A 24,575-nucleotide genomic window follows, 5' to 3' on the forward strand; every position below is an offset into this window, starting at 1 on the left:
TCCCTCAGCGCCTCATCCACCCGTCCCTTAAACCCCTCCAGGGAAGGGGACTCAACCCCCTCCCTGGGCAGCTTGTTCACACGTGTGACACAGACACCTTTCCATCACCCCTTTATTCAAGCCCTTGTCGGTTTTATCCCTCGCCCAGCCAGCCGGTGCCACCGTCCGGGACCCGCCTGCAGGTACCTGGAGCTCCTGCAGAGAGAGAGAGAGGAGGTCAACGTGGCTGATCCCGTCACCCTGGTCTCAGCCACCCCCGCCAGCCCCAGGTACCGTCATGCGATGCCCGTCTCCAGCACGTCCTCGCTTTTGGACGAAGGGTTCTTGTTTAACGTCTCCATCTCTTCTGCCTTTCTCTTCCTACGTTGCTTCCGACAGTGGCTGAGGGCGAGTCGGGGGGATTAACAATTAAAACAAGAAGAAAAAGTAGCATCACAGTGATGCTGCTCCTCCTTCCTCTGATTTCTGGCCTTAGGAGGAGTGGCTGAGAGAGCTGGGGGTGTTTAGCCTGGAGAAGAGGAGGCTGAGGGGAGACCTCATTGCTCTCTACAACTACCTGAGAGGAGGTTGTGGAGAGGAGGGAGCTGGCCTCTTCTCCCAAGTGACGGGGGACAGGATGAGAGGGAATGGCCTCAAGCTCCGCCAGGGGAGGTTTAGGCTGGACATCAGGAAAAATTTTTCATGGAAAGGGTCATTGGGCACTGGCAGAGGCTGCCCAGGGAGGGGGTTGAGTCACCTTCCCTGGAGGGGTTTAAGGGACGGGTGGACGAGGTGCTAGGGGGCATGGTTTAGTGTTTGATAGGAATGGTTGGACTCATAGAATCATAGAATAACCAGGTTGGAAGAGACCCACCAGATCATCGAGTCCGGACTCGATGATCTGGTGGGTCTCTTCCAACCTGATGATTCTATGATGCTATGATTTCACCTTGCAGAACCTTTGGATGGGACCACACACGGCTTCCAACCCCAAAGTGATGCCCTGTGCACCTCCCAAATACCCTCCGAGTCAGGGCAGCCCAAGTTCGACCTGCCCCAAGGTGGCAGAGATGGGCAGGACTTGCTCCAAATCCTGGGCTGCCCCTTCCACTCCAGCCCCTCACCCCATCCCACCACGTACTGACTGCAGAGGCAGGCGCAGATGATGAAGATGACGAGGGTAACGACAGCGGCGATCACAGAGATGATCACGATCTGGCCCTGGTCACCTCGCAGGTAGAAGATGTCCACCCTCTCGCAGCGAGCCCCTGTGTAGCCTCGCTCGCACCTGCCCCGGCACAGGAGAGGCGCAGAGGTGGGGTCTGAAACACGTGGCCTCCTCCTCCCGCTCACCCCAGCAAGATGGGCACGGCACCCCCCCACCCTGCTGCCGTGTCCCCACCAGCGGTGGCTTACACGCAAGCCGGTGCCTTCTCAGCCATGAGGAAGCGGCATCTCCCTTTGATGCAGTAGTGCTTGTACTCCTCCGGACACCTGGAGAAGTGTCCCTGCCGCTTCAGTTGCGTCATGTTCCCTGGGGGGTGACAAGGGCAAAGAAATACCCTCCGTCACGAGTTCCAGTTCTGCTCGGAGGTAACAGCATCCCAGAGCTTGTCCATCCCCACAGCAGCTCCAAGCCTGGCTGGCTTCAGAGAGCTGCTGGCACGCGTGTCCTTGGCCATGGAACTCCGGCCCTGGCCACTTCCCAGCTTGGTGGATGTCATGTGGCTCCGCTAGACGAAACACCCTGCCTGTCTTCCAGCTCCCCCGCACTACCCAGCTCCCACCCGATGCCGCCGGCTCCTCCGAGCGTCCTTACCTGTGCAGCTCTCGGCTGTGCCGCAGGTGAGCCCTTCTGGGCCGTGCCCGGCGGTGACGTTGGCATCAGCACCCACGCAGGTGAAAAATGCCAAGCCTGAAACGGGACGGAGCAGGCTCAGAGGGGGAGGCCAGGCAGAGCCCAAACATCACTGCCACCCCACTGCACCCGCTCTGCAGGGAGGGAACCAGCAAAGGGCTCCAAAGCTGTGCCTGCAGCCCCCCTTTCCTTGGCAGCATCGGCTTTTCCCTGGGGCGAGGAGAAGGGAAAACCCATCCCCACCTGCCTCCTCCATCCACCTGGTCAAGGAGCCAGCGGAGTGGGTTTCAGGGAGGTGCACAGCCCTGTCTGCACACCTTTTCCCCAGAGAGGAGGCAAGGAAAGATCCCTAGGGAGGTCTGGCTCGCTGCACTGCCCTTTCCAAAGAGCCTGGACTTTGGAGCAACCAAAAACCACATTGGCCATGGGAGCGAGGAGACAGCAGCGCTGCGGTTCAGCACCCATCATGGGTGTTTGCGGTGTGTGAGTGCTGACACGTCCCTCACTTCTGCACCGGAGCGCGGGATGCCCAGCACGAAGCAAGCCAGGAAAGGGGTCACCATGCTCGCCCCGTCTGCGGGATGAGGGCCAGCTCAGCCCCAGCGCGTCACGGTGTCGGTAACCGGATCGCTGGCATACCAGCACTGACTCAGCATGGCCCCGCTGCCAGCCCAGCCCTCCCCAGGGATCCACGCCACTGCGCTGGCACCCAGGGGAGCGGGGACAGGTCCTGCCTGCTGGAGCAGGGTGCTGGGTGGCTCCTACACCAAGTCGAGGGATGTTTCTGTCCTGAGCGGGTGCAGCTCTGCCAAGTTGAGGCCTCCTGGAGAGGGGGCAGTTTGGGTAGCTGAGCCTGGGCAGCCTCAGCCCCCAGTACCCGATGGTTTCCCGTCTGATCCTTCAGCATCTTGGGAGCAGGGGGCCAGCCCAGCCAGCCTCCGGTGTCCACACATTCCCAGCACAAACATCCCTCCTGCATATATATATAGTGCTAAAAAAGTTCTTCGGGTTACGCAGCTGCAACGAAGCCAAGCTGAGCCTCTGCTGGGACTTCCCCAGCAGTGAGCATCCTTTCCTTGGCTGAAAGAGCCCGGCTGGGAGGAGATGGAGCCCACCGCCCTGTCTGGCGCAGGCAGCGGGGTGGGAACTGCCCAGCAGGAGCCAGGGGATGAGCCATGGGGCGGCAGCTCCTTCAGGAACCAGCTGCGGGCAGAGCGGGCACACGTGGTGGGGCAGGGCGGGAGGCTGACTTCACCCCCAGTGACCGAGTGCGCAGCTCAGCATGGAAAGATCCCCACCAAGATGAGATCCCCACCCTTACTGGAACCAGAGGCAGAGCTTTGGCATCCTCTGGGCTGGGGGCTGGCAGCCCCTTGGAAAGGACCATCCTGGTGGCACTGCCAGATCCAGGGTTGGGGGTGCTCCCCAACATCCCGATCTCAGCACTCAGGAGCTGCAGGTGCAACAACCTCATCTCTCTGGTGCACGGAGAGCCCAGCTCTGCTATCTAAGGCTACACCCTTTCCTGAGCATCTGCAGATAATCCAGGAAAGCATCCCAAACGCTGGATTGCTTTGCCACAACACCCACCGTGCTCCTCTGGGAAAGCCTGAATTGCAGGAGAGCAACCGCCCAGGGCATTGCCTTGGTCTGATGGGCACCCCAGCCCCAAAACAGGTTGGCCACCCTTGATTTCCTCCTGCCAGCACAGGTTTGGCAGGTTTTGCCGAGTTTTGCCGAGCGCTGTCACCAGCCCTGATAAAGGGCCAAACCCAAACTGCTCCCAGCAGAGGGGAAGGCTCCCCCGAAACCCCAAGACCAGCACTTTCAGCTGAGTATCACCAAGCCCAGCTGATGCTCAGCCCTACCTGTGGTTATCTCCTGACAGCCCTGAGCTTTGCCTGCTTCCCGTGCACTTAGGAACTAGTGCAGGGACACTCATGCACTTGCTAAAAAGGCGCTGGCTCCCTCACCCCTGCGTCCCCCACCCTCACCACTGCCAAGGATGGTGGAACACGGGTGTTGGGGCATCCATGAGCAGCGTCCCATCAGCAGGTGGTAAAAGCATCCCAGCCTCGCTCCAGGGTCAAGGCAGGACACCCCTGCCCTACGCTGGCCTCGAGGGATTCAGAGCCAAGCTGACACAGGGAGGACTGGGATGGGATGGGATGGGATGGGATGGGATGGGATGGGATGGGATGGGATGGGATGGGATGGGATGGGATGGGAGGGAGAAGCCAGGCTGGGAGCTGAGGGTGCAAGGGGGAGCATTGGGATGGGTGCAGAGGAGCATCGGGGAGCACAGGGACAGGACTGGGTGAACAGCAGGCTGGGCATGAGGGAAGGACTGGGATAAGATTGTCCAGGGGACACAGGGAGTCACTGGGATGGGGTTGAAGAAACACCAGGGTGGGCATGGGATGGGGAGGATACAGGAGAGCAGTGGGATGAGGTCGCACCAAGACAGGCACTGAGGAGCGCTGGGGTGGGACGAGGTGGAGGATCACCACCATGGGGCTGTGAAGAATCAGAATGAGGTGGGACACAGGGGATCATCAGCATGGGGGGTGGGGGAAGCAGCAGAACACGCTTGGGGAGCACTGGGGTGGGACGAGGAGGCAGGTGGAGGGTCACCAGCGTGGGACTGGGAAGCAGCAGGGTGGGATACTGGGATCGGCAGGATGGTGTGGGGTAGGACAGGCAGGGGGGAGTGCTGGCATGGGACAAGAGGGTAGGTGAAGGATGGGTGGGATGCAGGGGGTCAGCAGGATGGGGCTGGGACAGGGTGGGATGCAGGGGATCGGCGGGATGGGGTGGGATGCAGGGGATCGGTGGGATGGGGCTGGAGCAGGGTGGGATGCAGGGGGTCGGCGGGATGGGATGGGACAGGGTGGGATGCAGGGGGTCGGCGGGATGGGATGGGACAGGGTGGGATGCAGGGGGTCGGCGGGATGGGATGGGACAGGGTGGGATGCAGGGGGTCGGCGGGATGGGATGGGATGGGACAGGGTGGGATGCAGGGGGTCGGCGGGATGGGATGGGACAGGGTGGGATGCAGGGAGTCGGCGGGATGGGATGGGATGGGACAGGGTGGGATGCAGGGGATCGGCAGGATGGGGTGGGACAGGGTGGGATGCAGGGGGTCGGCAGGATGGGATGGGACAGGGTGGGATGCAGGGGGTCGGCAGGATGGAGCTGGGGCAGCGCAGGCTCGGGGGAGCGGCGGGGTGGGATGCAGGTGCTGGATCCCCGCGGCGGGCGTGGGAAGCAGCGGGAGCAGCCCGTGCTGGGGCGGTGCGGGGGACGGGGGACCGGTGTCCTTGCTTACCGGAGGCGAGGGCCAGGCAGAGCAGCAGGGGCCCGGGAGCGCCGCCCGGGGCCGCGGCCGCCGCCTCCATGCGCGCCGCCTGCCCGGTGCCCGGTGCCCGGTGCCGGCGGGGCGGGACGGGACGGGGGCGGCCGCTGCCCGCACCACCGCCCCCCCACTCCTCCTCCTCCTCCTTCTCCTCCTCCTCCTCCTCCTCCTCCCCCCCGCTGCATCCCTCCCCAAGCGCCCCGCGGGGATTCGGGGGGTCCCGCCGCCCCGCACCCCGGGCGTTCCCCTCCCCGGGATAAAATTAACCTCCCTCCTCCCTTTATCCCGGAGAGCCGCTAATAAAACCCCCTCCCGGGGCCCTGGGCGGGGGATGACGGCAGCTTCGAGCTGTTTTGCGAGGGGCTGTGCCTTGGCACAAGCCTGCACGCTGGCTCTGGGGTGGTTTTTTTTTTCCCCTAGGGCAGCTGAGAGGGTGTTCCTGGGCTCCCAAGTGTCTCCCGAGAGGGTGTTTCTTCTCTCCGCGGGGGTGAAGGTGTCCCCCGGCATCCTGGCACCTCCTGGCACCTGAGGATGGGTCGAGAGGGATGTGGTTCTGCAGGGTGATGCTGTCCTGGCCACAAGCGAAGCCGAAGAGCTTCATAGAATCATAGAATCACCAGGTTGGAAGAGACCCACCGGATCATCGAGTCCAACCATTCCTATCAAACACTAACCCATGTCCCTCAGCACCTCGTCCACCCGTCCCTTAAACACCTCCAGGGAAGGGGACTCAACCCCCTCCCTGGGCAGCCTCTGCCAGGGCCCAATGACCCTTTCTGTGAAGAATTTTTTCCTAATGTTCAGCCTAAACCTCCCCTGGCGGAGCTTGAGGCCATTCCCTCTCGTCCTGTCCCCTGTCACTTGGGAGAAGAGCCCAGCACCCTCCTCTCCACAACCTCCTTTCAGGTAGTTGCAGAGAGCAATGAGGTCTCCCCTCAGCCTCCTCTTCTCCAGGCTAAACAACCCCAGCTTCGCTCACCAAAGAGAAGAGGTGGCAGGGCTGCTGCCTGCTGGTTGTCGTTACAGGCATGAAATAAGGGGGGTGGCAGCGGGTGGAGGGGAATGAAAGACTGGAAAGAACGGGTGACCTCAAACCACAAGCTGGCAGCTATTAAAGCAAGGGCTGGCAGCCACCCAGCCATGCCATTTGGCCGCTCGCCATGGGGTGACAAAGATCCTGAAGTCCTGGCCAGCTAAAAACCCAGCGGCCAGCCCCTTGGCTCCTGGCTACCCCAGCTCCCAGCTGATAGAGTGGGGACAGCCCAGCCCCGGGCCCCTGGAAGCAGGCAGGGTGAGCTAAACCACTGGAGAAACCTTGCGAAGCTCTGGTGGGGACAGCAGGTTCTTGGGCAAGAGCAGGAAAACCAGCAGCTGGCACCTAGGTGTGACACAGGGCTACACAAGGGGGCTGGCTTCGTCGTGATGGGGTCGGCAAAGGCAGGGAGAAGGGAGCCCACCAGAAGAAATTGGTCCCCATTTGGCATCCTTTGTATCTGGGTAAAGCTGGGGAAAAAAAGCATTTTAAAGAGATTTTAAAAGAGGTCGAGCCCCATGGCAGATGTCACCAGAGGCAATGATTTCCCTTCTCCATTAGGAACCTGGCAGAAAGCATCTCCCAAAAGGGACCTCTTGCTGGCCTTATCTCCTGAGGTGACCACGTTGATGAGACCAGGTGACCAAGCTGAGGTGACAGTGCTGATGAGACCTGGCAGAGATGGCCAAGGTAGGGGTGACCACGCTGATGAGTCCAGGCAGAGGTGGCTGAACAGAGGTGGTTATGCTGAGGAGACCAATCAGATGTGACCATGCTGATGAGATCAGGCAGAAGCAGCCAGGCAGAGGTGATCAGCAGATGGCAGCTGGAGCCTAAGGATGGGACTCGGAAGGGGCATTCGAAGCCCTCCCCCAGACCAGCCTTGGGGACCCCAGCACCCAGCTTAGGCATGGGGGGCTTGCATCCAATGCCACGGTGGGGAGTGGCAGCTGTGTCCAGCACTGCCTTCTCCTCAGAAACCTCCTCCTGCCCATGCAAACACACAGCATCTTCAGCAAAATAAAGCCAAAAAAGGACGGCAGCAGGGAAATTATCACACGTTTCCCACGGCACCAAGTTCCTACAATGATAACAGCGTTATTTTTCATGCTCCCAAGGAGAGGGAAGGTTTCAAGGAGACCCGAGATGCTGACGGCACACCAGAGCTGCCCAGCACACAGCAAAGCAGCTGGCATCCCGGCTGCTCCAGAAATGCCAGCTGATTTGGATTTTGTGTCCTGCTGTTTTAGACCTGGAGTCAGGATCCGTGCTGAGAAAATGCCACACAATGCAATAGAATAGATGGCTGCGTAACCCAGTTAAAGATAGCTTGGCCACGGCCCGGGGTCGATGACGTCCTTTTCTGTAGTGAGCACGCAAAAGCCTGGAGAGGATGAGTTCAGCTTGAAAACATTTCACCCGCAGCAAAGTGTTTTCCAGAAGCAGAGAGGTAAAAAAATTGCGCTTGCACCTCCTGCTGTGCCACACGTTGCCCCTGGCTGCGTCCTTTGGGCATCAGGAGCTGCATTTTGGGAGCCGTTTGCGCTGTGCAGAGGCTGCCTGGCTCTACCCTGACCCCCCTTGTGTGTCCCCAGGGTGTCCTCATCCTCCTGGACCCCCTGGATGTGGCTGGCAGGGGCAACCCCATCCAGCCACAGCAAGAGGTGCCCTCTGCCCCGTGTTCCCCTAGGGGAAAGGGGATGCCCTGGCAAGGTGCGCACAGCATTTATTTCACAGAATCGTAGAATGGTTTGGGTTGGAAGGGACCTTAAGGGTCATCTAGTTCCAACCCTCTGCCATGGGCAGGGACACCTCCCACTGGATCAGGCTCCATCCAGCCTGGCCTTGAACACCTCCAGGGATGGGGCAGCCACAACCTCCCTGGACAACATGTTCCAGCGCTTCACCACCTTCACAGCGAAGAAATTCCTCCTCATGTCTAGTCTAAATCTTTCCCTCTCCAGTTTATAGCCATTCCCACCCCTCCTATCACTTTTTTTTTTAAAAAAAGGCCCAGCTTTCCTGTAGCCCCTTCAGCTACTGGAAGGATGCTCTAAGATCTCCTTGGCGCCTTCTCTTCTCCAGGCTGAACAAGCCCAACTCTCTCAGCCTGTTTCTTTAAAACCATACGGTATATCCAGACGGAGGGGCGAGGGGCAGCACCCCAGAGCACCCCAAACACCCTGTTGATGCTGGGAGAAGAGCTCCCCGTGCCCGGAGCTGATGCATGATGCCTGCTGAGGATGCACCACGCTTGGGGCTGGGTCCATCCTGATGCGAAAAGTAGCAAGCATCACAAAAAGCAGAATAATTTTGATTTCAGCTAGAGTAAGGATTCATCTAACATCTCCTCCTGTGATCCCCTCTGCGTGCAGCCTAACATCTCAAACGCAGCGTCAGGCTTCGAAGCTCCAAATCAGCAAGAGGTTCGTGCAGTTTGTAATAATATTAAAGAAAAAGTGATAGCACATGGATAAGATTCCTAGGGAAGTTTATACACGTGTACTGGAGTGGGAAACCTGCCTTGCAGACGGCGGGGGGACCAGCCCTGAAGCCTGGGAGCCCCAAAGCGCCTCCCGCGGGGAGCGGGGCCGGTGCCAGCCCCGGAGCCGCCGCCGGAGCCGGCAGGTGCCGCTGTGCTGCCGGGGTCGGGGCGGGGGGCGGGGGCGGGGGCCGGCCCGGGGCTGCGGGGGCCGGCCCGGAGCCCCACCGGGAGCCGCATCCCTCCCGCCGCGGCTGCCAGGGCCGCCGGCACCATGGGCTGCCGCCTCCTCCTCGCCATCCTCCTCCTCCCGGCAGGTAACCCGGGGCACCGGCTGGGGGGGAGCGGGGGGAGGATGCTGGGGGGAGGAGGATGGGATGAGGGGGTACCGGGATGGAGGGTACCGGGATGAGGATGCCGGGAGAGGGGGGACCGGGATGAGGGGTAACCGGGATGGAGAGTGCTGAGATGAGGGGGGTACTGGGATGGAAGTGCTGGGGTGAGGGGGGTACTGGGATGGGAGTACTGGGATGAAGAGTACTGGGTTGGGGGTACTGGGATGAGGGGTACCAGGATGAGGGGTAACCGGGATGGAGAGTACCGGGATGAGGGTACCGGGATGAAGAGTGCTGGGATGGGGGGGTACTGGGATGGAAGTGCTGGGGTGGGGGGGTACTGGGATGGGGGTACCGGGATGAGGGTACCGAGATGAAGAGGGCTGGGATGGGGGGGTACTGGGATGGGAGTGCTGGGATGAAGAGTGCTGGCATGGGGGTACTGGGATGAGGGTACCGGGATGAGGGTACTGAGATGAAGAGTGCTGAGATGAGGGGGGTACTGGGATGGAAGTGCGAGGATGAAGAGTACTGGGATGGGGGTACCGGGATGAGGGTACCGGGATGAGGGTACCGAGATGAAGAGTGCTGAGATGGGGGGGTACTGGGGTGGGAGTACTGGGATGAAGAGTGCTGGGATGGGGGTACCGGGATGAGGGTACCGGGATGAGGGTACCGAGATGAAGAGTGCTGAGATGGGGGGGTACTGGGGTGGGAGTACTGGGATGAAGAGTGCTGGGATGGGGGTACCGGGATGAGGGGTAACCAGGATGGAGAGTACCGGGGTGAGGGTACCGAGATGAAGAGGGCTGGGATGGGGGGGGTACTGGGATGGAAGTGCTAGGATGAAGAGTACTGGGATGGGGGTACCGGGATGAGGGTACCGAGATGAAGAGTGCTGGAATGGGGGGGTACTGGGATGGAAGTGCTGGGATGAAGATTGCTGGGATGGGGGGGTACTGGGATGGGAGTACTGGGATGAAGAGTGCTGGCATGGGGGTACTGGGATGAGGGTACCGGGATGAGGGTACGGAGGTGAAGGGTGCTGGGATGGGGGGGTACTGGGGTGGGAGTGCTGGGATGAAGAGTACTGGGATGGGGTACTGGGATGAGGGTACCGAGATGAAGAGTGCTGGGATGGGGGGGTAACTGAGGTGGGAGTACTGGGATGAAGAGTGCTGGGATGGGGGTACCGGGATGAGGGGTACCAGGATGGGGGGTACCAGGATTAGGGGTACCAGGATGAGGAGTACCAGGAAGGGGAGTACCAGGATGGGGGTACCGGGATGAGGGAACCGGGATGAAGAGTACTGGGATGGGGGGGTACCGCGATGAGGGGGCACCGGGGTGGGGGCTACCGGGATGAGGATACCGGGACGAAGAGTACTGGGATGGGGGGGTACCGAGATGGGGATACCAAGATGAGGATACTGGGATGAAGAGTACCGGGATGAGGGGTACCGGGATGAGGAGAACCGGGATGAAGAGTACCGAGATGGGGGGTATCGGGATGGGGATATCGGGATGAGGGGTACCAGGATGAGGGGTACCTGGGGGGTAGGGGATACCAGGATGGAAGTACTGGGTTGAGGATACTGGGATGAGGGTACTGCAATGAGGGTAACTGGGTGGGGGATACTGGGATAGGGGTACCAGGATGAGGGTACTGGGATGAGGGATACCGGGGGGAGAATACTGGGGTAAGGGGGAGCATGGACTCCTGCTGCCAGGCTGGGAGCAATGTGATGGGGACTGGAGGGGGAAGGCAGACCCCTTTTGATGGGAACAGCCTGGCTCACTCCCAGCAGAAGCAGGATGCATGGAGAAGGGTTCAGCAGAGCAACCCACCCTCCCAGTCCCACTCATGCCCCCATGCCCATAGTTTTCCCGAAAACCAGTGGGGCCAAGTGAGAGGCATTTTGTGCCTCTTTTCCTTGACCCCTGCACTGCAGAGGGTTCCCCGTGCCTGGCCTGAAGCCAGGGCACAGGAGGACAACTTCAGCATCTCCTTGTGCGCAGCCCCTCTGCCTGGGCTAGAGCTCACCCCTCGCCCCTTAGCCACACATCCACTTCCTAGCATAGTTCCCTGCTTTGAAGGAGCTATTATTACTCGCCCTGGCCTTGAGTGGAGGCTCCTGCACACCCAGCACCTGGCGCTTTCCCCGATCAGCCAAAAGCGTCTCCCTCTGTCTGCCCTCCCAGCAGTATCAGCCTCCCCGTTTCGTAGAAACACTTGGTTTGACGTCTTTCCCCTGCTGAGACAGTCAGAGGAGACAGTTCAGTCCCCGGCCAGTGCGACAGCGAGCACTTTCAAACGACAACACGCACAGGTCATCCCTCCATCCAGGCTGGGTTTTTAATAAACAACACGAAGATCTGCTTGCTCAGAAACACGAAAAACACACTTGCATAACCAAGCGACGGGGACGCGTGCAAGGAGAAATGCATCAGGCAAAGCTGTTATTATTAAAGTGCTGTCGGCATGCAGACAGCAGCGTGAGAGGACGAGGCTGGGCGAGGCTTTGAGCTCCCTGCAAAAAGCCCGCAGCGAGGTCCCCAGATTGGCAGCTGGGGAGAGGCCACGGCTGTGGAAACAGCATCACCTCGGACCTCATCAGCTGTTGGGAGATCTTCCCCTCTTAGTGACCCCACTAGCGTAAGAGGAGAGATGGCTAAATCTTTCTCCTTGTAGAGGGGGAGTTTGCCAACAAGCTCGTGGTGTTGTACTTTCCAAGCGAGATTGTTTGGGAGGGATGGGGATGCCCCTACACTTTGCTCTGCAGGGATGCTGGGGATGCTGCTCACCTCCTTCACGGGCTTCTGCCTGGCCACAGTTTCACCACCACCTTGCTTGAAAGCAGCCAGGCTCTGCCGGGAGTCAGACCTTGGATGGTTCGGGGTTGGGAGGCGAGTTTTTCCCAGCACCCGGGCCAAACCCAGTGCTGTTCCCACGACCATCCCTCTCTAAAGCACCAACTCTAGTGAGGCTTGGCAGGAGAGCTGGGAAAGATTTCCCTGGAGTATGGTCCTGTGGCTCTTGGGCTGATCCCAAACGCCCCTGAAGCCCCAAATCGTTTGGATGCTTTCTATGACATTTTTTCCCCATAGAAATAATTCTTAAAAATATATATATATTTATTACCCAGGAGGAAAAAAAAAAGCATGATTTAAATATGCCTCAAGCTCATTCTTCAGAACTTAATGATAGAGAGGATGTCACTGGGCAGAAGTAAAATAAGACTGGGCTTTGCCTGGCCACATAATTAAATAATAGCATCTCACACAAGGAAGTTTTTATCCTATTAGTATGTCTTGCTCTGGATGTAAATTCAATCCTGCTTTCCTGACGTTGTGCCCAGCCCCATATGAACTCCCAGTTGCTGCAACCCTGAGCCTGTTTCTCCTTTAGCAATTCATCCTGCTCCCCACCAGCAGCTGAGACTAAAAGTACCTGCAAGAGGCAGCTTTTGGCTTTAAAGCCTTTGGATGCTTCTGCAAGGAGCCTTGGGGAGGTGAAGCTGGTTTTGGGGGGTCTTGGAGCCTGGCGCCATGGGGGAGATGAAGCTTTGAGCACTCCTGGACTCTGTATGGGAGCTGAAGGACAGGGGAGATGGGTATTTAATTATTCCCTCTCCCAGCCCAAATGAGCGAGCAGCAGCTTCAGCCTCTAATACCAAAGGATGCTCAAAAATTCCACTGCCGAACCCAATTGTTTCCCCTCTTGGGGAGGGCTGGGATGGGGCTGATGCGTGTTGAAAGCTGCACCTAGAAGCAGTAATTAGCAGCTAGCCAGGAAAATTATTTAGCTGGTATGCTGTCACTCGCGCAGAGCTGCTGTTTGCAACACGCCTGGTTGGCTCGCGAGCCACATCCAAGATATCTGCCTGGGAAAATGCACTGTGAGGGTGCTGAGCCCGGCTGCACAGGCAGGCGCATCCTTCTGCCACCCTCCCAGCCCACAGCGCTGACAAATGGGTTCTTCCTAGGGAAATAAGGACACGAAAAAGCACATATTTGCATATTTCAAAATATAACATGCAGTATCTGAAGTGTTTTTCATTAAAATCAAGCAAAAATCATTTTAGAAAGAGCCAGTGCTGTAAACTACTGCTTTTAACGAGGGCGCGCAGGGATGACGAGTTCCCACACCACCCAGCAGCCTCATCACACTCGGCTAAAGCCACTGTGAGAGGTGACAGCCTGCCAGCATCCCATGAGGGACACAGGGTCCTGCCAGCCAGGGGTTCTCTAGGAACGCAGAGGCTCTCCACCCCAGCTCCTCATCTGACACCTCTGGCTGCATGGTTTAACCTGTGGCCACAGGTTGCTTTGTCGCTCTCAGAAGGAGAAACTCCTCTAGAAACTCCTCCTCACCTCCTTTCGGCTATAATTTCATTGCAGCTTCAGGATCAAGCAATTCATGAGTTGAAGGGGCTGGAGAACAGGCCTTATGAGGAGCGGCTGAGAGAGCTGGGGGTGTTTAGCCTGGAGAAGAGGAGGCTGAGGGGAGACCTCATTGCTCTCTACAACTACCTGAAAGGAGGTTGTGGGGAGGAGGGAGCTGGGCTCTTCTCCCAAGTGACAGGGGACAGGACAAGAGGGAATGGCCTCAAACTCTGCCAGGGGAGGTTCAGGCTGGACATCAGGAAAAAATTTTTCATGGCAAGGGTCATTGGGCACTGGCAGAGGCTGCCCAGGGAGGGGGTTGAGTCCCCTTCCCTGGAGGTGTTTAAGGCACAGGTGGACGAGGTGCTGAGGGACATGGGTTAGTGGTTGATAGGAACGGTTGGACTCGATGATCCGGTGGGTCTCTTCCAACCTGGTGATTCTATGATCATTTTTAGCTGGGAACGTGGCCACGTGGAATTTGCTCTTACCTTTCACAAAAGGCAGGCTGGGTACCTACAAGAGATGCTGGTACGGCTTCTACATCCAGGGAGGTGGATACTTAGGGGCTTGCTCACCAGCAGCCCCTGGGCTCTGCATGCTGCCAAGGGACACCCAGGGTGCCCTGGGCACCTGGATGGTGAGGGACACGCGGAGAGAGCCCATTGATTGCCGTTGTGTAGCTGTTCCTATCAGCTACAGAAAGCTTCAGAGCAATTAGATCTAAACCGCTTAATGACTGCGCAGCAGAAGTAGATGAATGGTGGAGGCAGCCAGCTCATCTCTCCAGTAAATCAGAGCAACTGCAGATTTGATCTGACGGCCTTGGCTTCTTTACACAGTTACCAGATAGCTTTGCCTTTTACCTGCTGATGTTTCTGGCCCCTGGTTTTCTCACCTGGTGGGTTCTTCCTCTCACAAATGGTTTTATACCCCCAACACCACAGCCTGGTGTTGGGAAGAGAGATGATACATGGAAGCGGCACATCCCAGGGGCCAGAGGGAAGCAACGAACACCACCAAAACCAGAATTACTTGGTGACAGAGAAGGTGAGACAGCCCACTGCTGAGCAGCTTGCAAAACAAGTTGAACCCAAAGCAGAAACCAGTTTTATTTAGTTTTAGCCACCATAAGGAGACCTTTTGCCATCTGTAGCGGGATGCTGCCAGGTTTATAGCTAAAAAGAAACAGCACAAATAAAGTTACACCTGGCCACAAGCAAGGGGGAAGGAAAATGCAGAAAAACAGCAGTAGGTGTGGGAATCTCCAGCCACAGAAACTAAAGGCGAGCCAACAAGGTCATGAGCAGGAAGTCCTCAGCCTGTATTTAAGCGTAAATTGTTTTACTGCTCCGCATCACTTAACCTGGTAATAAAGCAACACGTGCTGCAGGACCAGAGGAGTCAGGGCTGCTCTATCATCATGACTGGGTGAGAACCAGCATAATATAGGACACGCAGAAGGTCAGAGAAGAGTGTGCACCACCAAACGCATCACCCAGAGTGAGCCACACTGGGTTCAGTTGCTCCTCTGGAAAAGCTGAAAGAAGAACCCATCCCTATGCAGGTGCATTCTCTCATTGCTGCCACCATTTACAACTAATTATCTCTAATGTTTTTCCTGTGCTTTTAGCAATAAAATGCAAGAAGGACAGGGCTCCATCCACCAGCTTTTATGTCAGAGCTGATGTGCTAATAGCTCCTAACCACCCTGAGGAGGGCCAGCTGGGATCCCCCACCCACACACCCTCTGCTCCTTGGGTGGGTGGCTCAATTTATGGTGTTGTTTAGCTCTTAGGTTTCTGTCGCGTGTAGATTGTCTCTAACCTGTTTTCATTTGTTGTTTTGGGCTGGTGTTATGATGCTGCTTCTAATAGTTTCCTGTGTTTAACCCAAACTTACTGTATCCCCTCTTTTTGAGCTGTATCAGCACCCTTCTTTGCCAAATCTGGCTGGCTCTTATGGGTGTAGAGTGAGGTTACCGTGCATTTTTGCTTTAAAAATAGCGTGGGGCTTAGGTATGGCGTTGGGTGAGGTGCTTTTGTTAGTGCCTGCCCCAGGAGCAGTTGCTGGGCTGGTGTGGAAAGCGGTACCCAGCCTTGCTGCACCAGTGCACTATGCTGTGGGTGCCTAACGGACCTCTTTGTGATGCCTTCTTCTTCTCCGGTTATGTTCCTTGCTCGGAAAGGTTAGGTCCCTCGTGCAAGTACAGCCAGGATAAGTTTTTGGGAGGGAGGGGCAATAATACTGATGTTACAGCAACTCTTATTAGCCTGGGGGCTTGGCTGCTAGAGGAGCATCACCAGCTGCAGCTGGGGCATTGGTGCCTTGGTTAATTCAGGCTGAGAGCAGGCGTGTGGAGTGTGGGTTAGATCATGTGGACCTTCTGGTAGTTACATCAGATGTGATGAGTCATGGAGTGAAGCTTGTTAGAAGCTCTATCTCTTGCCTTATCAGTGGATGCTTGTTTGCTGTGGCATAGCTGCCCATCTGATGTCATTCGCTTGGGCTGGAGATGTTCTCTTGGCTTTTGTTTTTGTTTTTTTTGGGGTTTTTTAATACTGTGTTTCAGCTGGCAGAGCAACTTAAAAGCTTGCTGCAAGTGCTTCTGGAGTGCCTGAGAAAAGCATTGCTGGAAAGGCTGCCAGCCCTGCTCAGGCAGCTGCTTCCCAAGCAGAGCACAAGAAGCGATTGGCTTCTGCGAGGGGGAGACCTTTGTGCCGCTCGCAGAAGCCAGGAGAGCAACATCCAAACAAGAGAGGGAGACAATCCATCAGGTGGATGGTTCATTCCTTGGGCTGGCAGGTGATTGGGGTTAATACTCCTGAGGAGCAAGATATTAGACTCGAGAGGTGGCCTGGTGTGAGTCTTATGAAGCTCAACGAGGCAGAGGGCAAGGTCCTTCACCTGGATAGGGGCAATCCCAAGCGCCGATGCAGGCTGGGCAGAGGGTGTATTGAGAGCAGCCCTGAAGGGAAGGACTTGGGGTGCTGGTGGATGAGAGGCTTAACATGAGCTGGCAGCGTGTGCTTTTAGCCCAGGAAGACAACCATGGCTGCATCAGGAGAAATGTGGCCAGCAGGGTAAGGGATGTTTTTTCCCCAGCTCTACTCTGGTGAGACTCCTCCCTGGAGGGGTTCAAGGCCAGGCTGGATGGGGCTTGGAGCCCCTCATCCAGTGGGAGGTGTCCCTGCCTAGGGCAGGGGGTGGCTCTGGGTGGGCTTTGAGGTCCCTTCTGACCCAAACCACTCTGTGATTATTTGAGTTACAGTGATTTGAAGTTTTCTTTTCTTGGCTGTTTTCCATACTCCTAGGGAAGACAGCCTAGACAAGGGATCTTTCAAAGCTCACGTGGGGCTGCGAAGTGACAGTGCTGTTTTCCTGGGTCATTACCTTGTCTGGCAGTCCCCTGCCTCTGCTCCGAGCTGGATTCCAGCAGGGTGGTCAACTGCCTTAAGTGAATTAGATGGTCAGATTCCTCAGGGCCAAGCTATGCTCGGCATCCTTTGATATTTAACATCCTTCAGTCCATCTGACAACCTCTGTTTGAGTTTTTTTTAGCCTTTGAAGTCATGTGGTCCTAAAGCTTTCTGGTGTGTTTTGTCCCTTATTCGTGCGCTGCTCTGGTTATTGCTCACAGCTGCTGCTCCTACAGACCAGGTGCAGGAGAACAAGGAAACCTTGGCTTTTGCTTTTGCTTTTGCTTTTCAGAGGTGTTGGTAGAGAACCGGGCTTGTGGATGACCTGGGTCCCCTTCTGGTCACCCATTTCCCTGGGGACAGGCAGCACCTAGCTGAGGAGCAGGCTGTCCGTGAGCTGGGTGCAGTGGCATGAGTACAAGGGGGTCTTCAGCCAGGTCCCTTGTCCTCTATTGACTCTAGGATCCCGTCTGGGTTTTTCCTGGGATGCCAGGGGGCACAGGCTGTGTGCGAGGGGCTGATGTGCTCTGGGTGAGAGCTGAACCCGCTGGAGACGGTGGCTGGGGAGAGCAAGAGGATGTCAGCGAGCTGGCAGAGGCAGGGCTTGCTAGCAGAGATTAATGCAGCAATATCAACCTAGAAACCAAAGCCTGGCTGGCAATGACCATGCAGGAGCAGGGGGAGATGGGGGAAAACCACGACTGAGCTGAGCAGTGTGCTGCTTGTTCTCCTGGGAAAATGTCCCTGTGACTTCTGACCCGCTTGGCTGGAAGTGCTCAGCCAGCAGCCAAGGATTGTTCCTGCATCCAGTTCTGGCTTACCCTTTGAATTATGCCCTTAAATATTATCGGAAACTTCCTGACTCATCCTGGCTAGCAGCGTTGCCAACTTTTTGAGGTCCTTATCGCTTTGCTTTCAAAGTTCAAGCAGATTATGAGAGCTCTGCTGACCCAACGCACAATGAAGCATCATGGAACGCCAGGGTGGCTTTGCAGAGAGGTAGTAAGCTGCCTGGTCCCAAGAGAGACTGGAAGTATCCACGTTTACGGAGAAGTATTAAACTTTCCAGGTGCTACCAGCCCTGGGAGGGTCCAGCTCTGCTTGATGTAGCAGCACCGTGTTGTGCTGCAGAGGCTGAGAGCTACCTCGGAGAAGCCACACGCCTGAAAGACCACGGTGTGATGGAGAAAACATTGTTTTGAAGAAGTAGATGTTGACCCTGAGAACATCAAGGGTGAAGGGATGCTCGGTCTGGGTTTGTCAGCACTTCCAGCACCCTGTGCTACCACATGCAGCTGATTTCCATCCTGGCTTAGCCGGCTCCAGTGCAGACCTCTTAAGACCTGCAGAGTGCTCTGCTCCTGAGCTGCAAGCTGCTCTTGGCAATGAAATGTCAGCTGGGCACCTTCACGCAGCATTGCAGAGGCTGAGGGCTTTGCTGCTGCGATAGCGCTTGCAGTGATGATGATGCTGGTGGGGGAGGCTGCCTTGGTGTTGGTGTAGCTTGTGTGTGGTGGAATAATCCAGTGATCTGAGGCCAGAAATGTGGGCACAGGGGGGCTGAGCCGAAGTACTTGGGTTCCTCACTCATGCCTTGATATCAGCTTGTGTTACTGATACGCCTTTTCTGCCTATGCAAGCCCAAAGCAGACCCTCTGCTCTCTGATAAAGACCGTGCCTCCTCTTGCTTGAGATCCAGGATGGCTGCACGGGGTCAAATCCTTGAGAAAGACCCTGTTGCTCAATGCTCCTCCTGAATCCAGCCACGGATTTAATCGCAGAATGGTTTGAGCTGGAAGGAAGCTCAAAGCCCATCCAGTTCCAGCCTCCCCACCATGGGCAGAGACACCTTCCACTGGATCAGGTTCCACTACGCTGGCATTGGACCTGCCTGTGCCACGGAGGACCTGGCACCTGCTGCCTCTGGCACATCAGCACGAAGAGCTGTGCAGGGGGATGGAGCAGCTCAGGGGATGCTTGGTTTTGTGTTATTGTAGTGCCTGAGGTGGGCAAGGGAGCCAGCAGGCTCTGCAGGAGGAGGGGACGGGGTGAGTTTGCGCCCATCAGATTTGTTGGTGGGGGCTGTGTCGCGGGCAGGCTTTGTCCTGGTGAGATGCTGTGGCTGAAGCCGAGCTGTGCAAACCAGTGCATTCATCTGAACTAATGGTGCAAAGCTCAGGATTATCGCAGTTACGCAGTTCAAGTTCACATGCCAGTGATTCCCAGGTATTAACTAGGAAGCTTGAGATGTAGAGGTCGTGGGATGAGGAGACAGAGTGCTCTGTTGACAGTAGAAGCTTTTGCAGGACCCTGATATGGTTTGGAAAGCTGTGATGGATGAGGTAGGATGTCTGGGTTCTTCGCCGCTGCTGTGGTTGAGCTGGGTGTGGAAAGCAGGGGTGCTGAGCCAGGTGGTTTATTCGGTAACCAGCATCCAGCTTGTCATCCACCCCCTCTCCCTTACCCTAGGGGCTGTCAGCCTGGTATCTCAGCAGCCTGAGGAGGATGAAGGCTCAGAGGCATCTCCAAGTGCCTGTCCCTGAGAGAAGAGCACCCATGATCTCAGTCCCACCTCCCAGAGCTTCCTGCTTGTGAAATGGGGTCCATCACAAAAATATCTAAAAATTTGGGTCAAGTGTGCCAGGGACTCATGCTTCTAAACACCTTGAGCTCTAGTAGAAGCTGTGCCCCAGAGTTGGCTTTAAATCCCTGGGCAAGTCCATGTTTGTAGCTTCTAGACGGAAAATGCGTTGATGAAAGGTGTGGTACATACCTGTGCTCCCTGCAGGGACCTTGAGGTCCCTATCTAAGATGTCCCTTCTGCTGTCCTCCTCTGCTGAAGGCAAGGTGAGGGAAGCTATATTAGACACCTGCAACCTTCTGTTTGCGCTGGTGGCTGAAAACACCCAAACCCATGGGTTAGTGGGTTCCTGCTTGCTCTGCTGGCTCCCACCGTTTCTACGTATGGACACTAAGTGTTTTTATATGGTTTTGGGGGGATAGCAGCTTTGGCTGTGGTAGTTGATGGCATCTCTTTGAGGGGGGGGGCTTGGAGATGGGGAGGAGAGCATTCTGTGCCCACCAGTGACACCCAACCATGTATAATCTGCGAGTTCCTGCTCACAAAGAGCTACCAGGGTAGCTGTCTGCTCCCACTGCTCTTGTTTGACTCTTGGACAAGCACTAGACTCCTGTCTCTGGACCTGAAGTGGGAGTTTGGCTTCAGAGTTTCCCCTGAATCAGCATTTTGTAGTTCTTTTGTCCTCCACGCTCATATAATAATTAGTTCGTTCTGGCTTGTTTGTGCTGGGGTGAGTCCTTGCTCTTCCCAGTGCTGGGCTTGGGATGCTCTAGGGGTGTAAATAAATGAATGCGTGGGAATAAAAATCTCTCCAGATGTCACTTAGAGATGGCACGCTCTGCCCTCAGCCCAATTGTGCTGAGGGAGCTGGCTTCTAGTGCTGGTCCAGCGCTGGGTTTGCTCCTGGAGAGTAGAAGGAGGGAGGGGAAATGGAACAAAAAGCTCCAGAGTCTGTTGGTGGGGATAGAAAAATGACTCATCTTCATGCTAAGAAATGGAGACAAATGAATGAATGCACAAGGAAATGGGGGGAGAAGAGAAAGAGTTGTCTTGTGTTATCATTCCCAGCTGCACGGTGGATGCTGCTGAGGAGGAGCTCGCCCCCCTGCTGCTTTGCTGGCTGCTGGGAGAAGATGCTGGGAAGATGGAGGGGATGTTTGGGGGATGGGGAGATCGCAGTCTTGGGGAAAAATGGTGCTGATCCATGCCAGGGCAACTGTTCTACTTTAAACCTCATGCTCAGCTACGCGTGGATATTTTCCATCTCTTTTAGATAGCTCTTAGCATTTTAAAAATAGTAAGCTTGTATCTAAACAAGGGTTTCCCATTGTTAATCCTTTTCTCTCTCACTCCTAGGACTGACTGATGTCTCCACAGCGTTGCCCCTCACCTCTGCCGGCCCATTTGTCCCCTCGGAGGTGATTCCAGCAGGACCAGGTTCCAGGGATGCAGCTGTTCTCATGCCAGCTCCTGGCCAGCCCTCGCTGCCCGCGTCCACGGGACCTGCCCGCGGTGGGACGTCCTTGGGGCCAGCGGAGGGAGGTGACCACAATGTCACCCCCACAACAGCGCTGTCCCCTGCTCCTGCCTCTGTCACCGTGAGCGCCACCACCGCGGCCACCGTCACCGTAGCAGACAGCTTGTCTGTAGCCTCCAACCACAGCTTGGTGCCACCAACCTTGGAGACAGCCCCAGGTCTTCGGACAGAGAATACTGCCAGCTTGGCAAGAGGCATGATGGATCTGGAGGCAGCTCCCAGCCCCACGGAGACACCGGCATCCTCATCCTCCCTGGCCACCAGCAACACGTACTCATCCTCTGGGACCGTCTTGTCCCCAACGCCTGTCGTCATGAGCCCCGGCAGCACCCAGCCGCCGGCGCTGACCGAGGACATCCCTTCCCTGGCGACGCTGGCCGTGGCATCAAGCCTGGCTGTGGAGCCCACGTCCCCCCCAGTGACTGTGACCAGCCCCACTGCGGCCGAGGCCGTGGCCACTGGCAAAACCACCCTGGCCACTGGAGTCACCATGGAAGAGGTCCCACGCGCCTTGAGCGCAGGTGAGCACCACTGCTCGATGTGTGCTTAGAGATTGAATGTCAGCCTCAGGGTGCTGAGAGAAGAAGGGCAGACTCCTCAAAGGGCTTAGTATTTCATAGAATCATAGAATCACCAGGTTGGAAGAGACCCACCGGATCATCGAGTCCAACCATTCCTATCAAACACTAACCCATGCCCCTCAGCACCTCGTCCACCCATCCCTTAAACCCCTCCAGGGAAGGTGACTCAACCCCCTCCCTGGGCAGCCTCTGCCAGTGCCCAATGACCCTTTCTGTGAAGAATTTTTTCCTGATGTCCAGCCTAAACCTCCCCTGGCGGAGCTTGAGGCCATTCCCTCTTGTCCTGTCCCCTGTCACTTGGGAGAAGAGGTATTTGATAGGAATTGTTGGACTCGATGATCTGGTGGGTCTCTTCCAACATGGTGATTCTATAATTCTATGAAACAAGTGCTTGGATGCAGCCTGAATTATGAAGATGCAGGACTCCTCTCTGTCTCTCTCTCTCTGAGACCTTAACTAAGCTGACTCTAGTTTTCAGCTGCCCCCTTCTGCAAGTTCAGATAGCTTAAAAGTGCTTCATAAGGCCAGATAAGGGAGGGATCTGGAGCATTTTCCAGCCTTGGCTCAGCACTAAAAGCTGCTTGGTGCTGAGAGGAGCATCAGGGCTCAAGGGCATCGTCCTAAAGCAAAGCCCAGCTGTGTTTTATCCCAAATCCACCTGCCCTGCCTTTATGAAAACGGGGTCATTGCAAAAATAAAGAGTGCCCAGCCTCCACAGGAGCTTTGGGAAGCGGCGAGGCAACGTCCTTCCCTCGGAGACAGCTGGTAGGGGTGTGTTTGGAGCAGCGGGGGTGTGGGGTGGGTGCTGTGGGGCTGGGATTTGCGGAGGGTGAGCGCTACCCTTTTAATGGACTCTCCACAGGCAGCATCGTGGCCATAACCGTGACGGTCATTGTGGTGGTGGTGCTGGTTTTCGGGGCGGCGGCGTACCTCAAGATCAGGTAAGGCTGGTTTTGGAGTGCTCCCCAAAATCTGCAGCCCTCCTCCCCATCGCAGGGGTGATGCTCGGGGCCAAAGCCCTGGGGATGTGCTGTCACCAAGCCCAGTGGGGCGTTGTGCAGCCTCTGGTCCCAGCACGGCTGCATTTTCTACCACATCGGTATTAAAAAGCGGAGTTTTTTTAGCTCCTTGTTTTACAACAGCCTCACTCAAATGCCGGAGATGTTGTTCAGCGTAGTCATAACCGGTAATTATCCCGCTGCTGTGGGCCTTGCCGCGACTTAGACAATAAACGGCAGCACAAGCCAGCACTGAACATCTGTAATGAGGCTTTGCTGACAACTGAGATGAGCAAAGGTCTCGTTTTAATTCCCTGGCATGTCCCAGACTGGTTCGACAGGGGCAAAATCCTGCCTGGGCTGATTTTCTGTCGTGGTGCTTCCTGCTTATGTATCCCAAAGCTTGACCTAGTGAGGGCTTGCATGTGTTTTTTTTGGTTTTTGGGTTTTTTTTCTCGCGCCGTGGTAAAATAACTAATGAACCACCAATCGACCAATTGAATGGTTGGACTCGATGATCCGGTGGGTCTCTTCCAACCTGGTTATTCTATGATTCTATGACTGGTAACGCTGGGCTTGCTTTTCTCCGGCAGGCACTCCTCGTACGGCAGGCTTTTGGATGACCACGACTACAGCTCCTGGGGCAACTACAACAACCCTCTCTATGACGACTCCTAGCAGGGATGAGGCAAAAAACAAAAAACCCCAATAAATCCTTAATTTATAAGTGTTTCTGCCGCAGAGCATCTGCTGTCGAGGAGATGCCCGGGGGCCGCTGTGGGCAGGGTTGTGCTGGGGCTGGTGGGTGACAGGCAACCAAGCGGAGGGCGAGCGCGCAGCGCCCACAATAAACCTGAATTTTGGCCTTTGTGTAGGAAACTCTTGGTCCTGGGGCACATCGGCCACTTGGCTTGGGGGCAAGGGAACCCAAATTCCCCAGGGGGGAGGTGAAGGGGCGGGATGGAAGTTCAGCATCCTTTGAAATAATGCTGCCCCGTGGCTTGGGAGGGGGACACGAGGACTGCTGAGCCACCAGCATGCAGGCATCTCCTGTGCTTTCACATGCCCCTTCTTCAGAAATCACCTTCCTGCACCACTGTGCTATGAAATCCTTCCCTTTGCCTCACCAGGGATCACAAACAGTTAGTTATGGGGCTGCTCTATCACGTCTCCCTTTCTTTTCTTGCAGATGCTTCTCCACAGCACCTCATAACTTCTATTTTTTTTTTTTCCCCATTTAGTTGTGTTTTTCTTCCCAAACACAGCCTGGAAGCTTGTGAGAAGGTGCCTTGAGCACCCACACTCCTTGGCCGCGGGGTGCCCCATTTCACACCCGTGGGTGCTTGCTCCGCAGCTTTATTTTTAATCCTCCAAAAACCTGGCTGCTAAAATACAGCAAAGTGTGTATGTGGGGGCTTATCCCCAGGTTTTTTTTGTGCATTCAGCTACTAATGTGTGAAGGTGGGGGGTGGCTGGCGGCAGGGCTGGTTAGGGGAGGGGATCATAGAATGGTGGAATGGTTTGGGCTGGAAGGGACCTCACAGGAAAACATTTCTCCCTAAGATCTCCATCTCCCCTCTTTCATCTTCAAACAGTTTTCCACTCCCTGATCTAGAGCCCCTCCCCAGCTTTCCTGGAGCCCCTTTCAGCACTGGAAGCTGCTCTAAGGTCTCCCTGGAGCCTTCTCTTCTCCAGCCTGAACAACCCCAGCTCTCTCTAATAAAGGGCAGAGGGAGCTGGTGCTGGGATCACGCCAAAAGGTTTTTCCTTTTCCACAGATACAGCAGACTTTGTATTTCATTTATTTGTAATGCATCCACCCTGCGCCACGGGTAAATGTGTTTATGTCTACAGCGCTGTGCACGAGCAAGGGCTAGACAGCCTAAAAAATAACAGATGCTTTTGCCAACTGGAAAAAGCAGTTTATGATGGGGGATGATGCCTTCAAAGGGAGGATGCCTGTGTTCAAGGCAATGGTTGCAAACACCCCTCTTATCTTCCCACCTCCAACTTAGCCAGGGATTTCTGTCC

General features: G+C 56.2%; 3 protein-coding genes across 4 annotated transcripts in view; 1 reads left to right on the forward strand and 2 right to left on the reverse strand.

Moving 5' to 3' along the window:
• TIFA (TRAF interacting protein with forkhead associated domain) overlaps positions 1–24,575 on the reverse strand; it is an 84,311-nt gene that overhangs the window by 15,084 nt on the left and 44,652 nt on the right. The gene's annotated exons all lie outside the window — the stretch shown is intronic.
• On the reverse strand, positions 99–5,261 carry BTC (betacellulin). Of its 2 annotated transcripts, none has more exons than XM_069854840.1 (6): positions 5,166–5,261; positions 1,799–1,894; positions 1,396–1,513; positions 1,121–1,267; positions 274–381; positions 99–195 (listed from the first exon to the last, which is right to left on the reverse strand). In XM_069854840.1, the coding sequence occupies exons 1-5, from the start codon at positions 5,233–5,235 to the stop codon at positions 276–278; spliced, it is 537 nt and encodes a 178-aa protein (XP_069710941.1). In that variant the 5' UTR covers positions 5,236–5,261; the 3' UTR covers positions 99–195; positions 274–275. The 2 variants fall into 2 exon arrangements, with proteins under 2 accessions (XP_069710941.1, XP_069710942.1); XM_069854841.1 differs by lacking the exon at positions 5,166–5,261 and adding an exon at positions 3,832–3,883.
• On the forward strand, positions 8,908–23,250 carry PARM1 (prostate androgen-regulated mucin-like protein 1). Its single transcript, XM_069854842.1, has 4 exons — positions 8,908–9,024; positions 20,785–21,486; positions 22,409–22,487; positions 23,138–23,250. Exons 1-4 carry the CDS (start codon positions 8,982–8,984, stop codon positions 23,220–23,222), a joined length of 909 nt encoding a protein of 302 aa, XP_069710943.1. The 5' UTR covers positions 8,908–8,981; the 3' UTR covers positions 23,223–23,250.

The sequence above is a fragment of the Phaenicophaeus curvirostris genome, chromosome 4, assembly GCF_032191515.1.
Source record: "Phaenicophaeus curvirostris isolate KB17595 chromosome 4, BPBGC_Pcur_1.0, whole genome shotgun sequence".
Taxonomy (NCBI): Eukaryota; Metazoa; Chordata; class Aves; order Cuculiformes; family Cuculidae; genus Phaenicophaeus; species Phaenicophaeus curvirostris.

What these genes read in the sequence shown, in the direction of transcription:
- BTC (XM_069854840.1), bottom strand. Translation starts at nt 5,235, where the DNA reads ATGGAGGCGGCGGCCGCGGCCCCGGGCGGCGCTCCCGGGCCCCTGCTG. An exon ending in CTGCCTGGCCCTCGCCTCCG is followed by an intron (nt 1,895 to 5,165) that starts GTAAGCAAGGAC and finishes GTCCCGTTTCAG; the next exon opens with GCTTGGCATTTTTCACCTGC. An exon ending in GAGAAGGCACCGGCTTGCGT is followed by an intron (nt 1,268 to 1,395) that starts GTAAGCCACCGC and finishes GTGCCGGGGCAG; the next exon opens with GTGCGAGCGAGGCTACACAG.
- PARM1 (XM_069854842.1), top strand. Translation starts at nt 8,982, where the DNA reads ATGGGCTGCCGCCTCCTCCTCGCCATCCTCCTCCTCCCGGCAG. An exon ending in CATCCTCCTCCTCCCGGCAG is followed by an intron (nt 9,025 to 20,784) that starts GTAACCCGGGGC and finishes TCTCACTCCTAG; the next exon opens with GACTGACTGATGTCTCCACA. An exon ending in CCCACGCGCCTTGAGCGCAG is followed by an intron (nt 21,487 to 22,408) that starts GTGAGCACCACT and finishes GACTCTCCACAG; the next exon opens with GCAGCATCGTGGCCATAACC.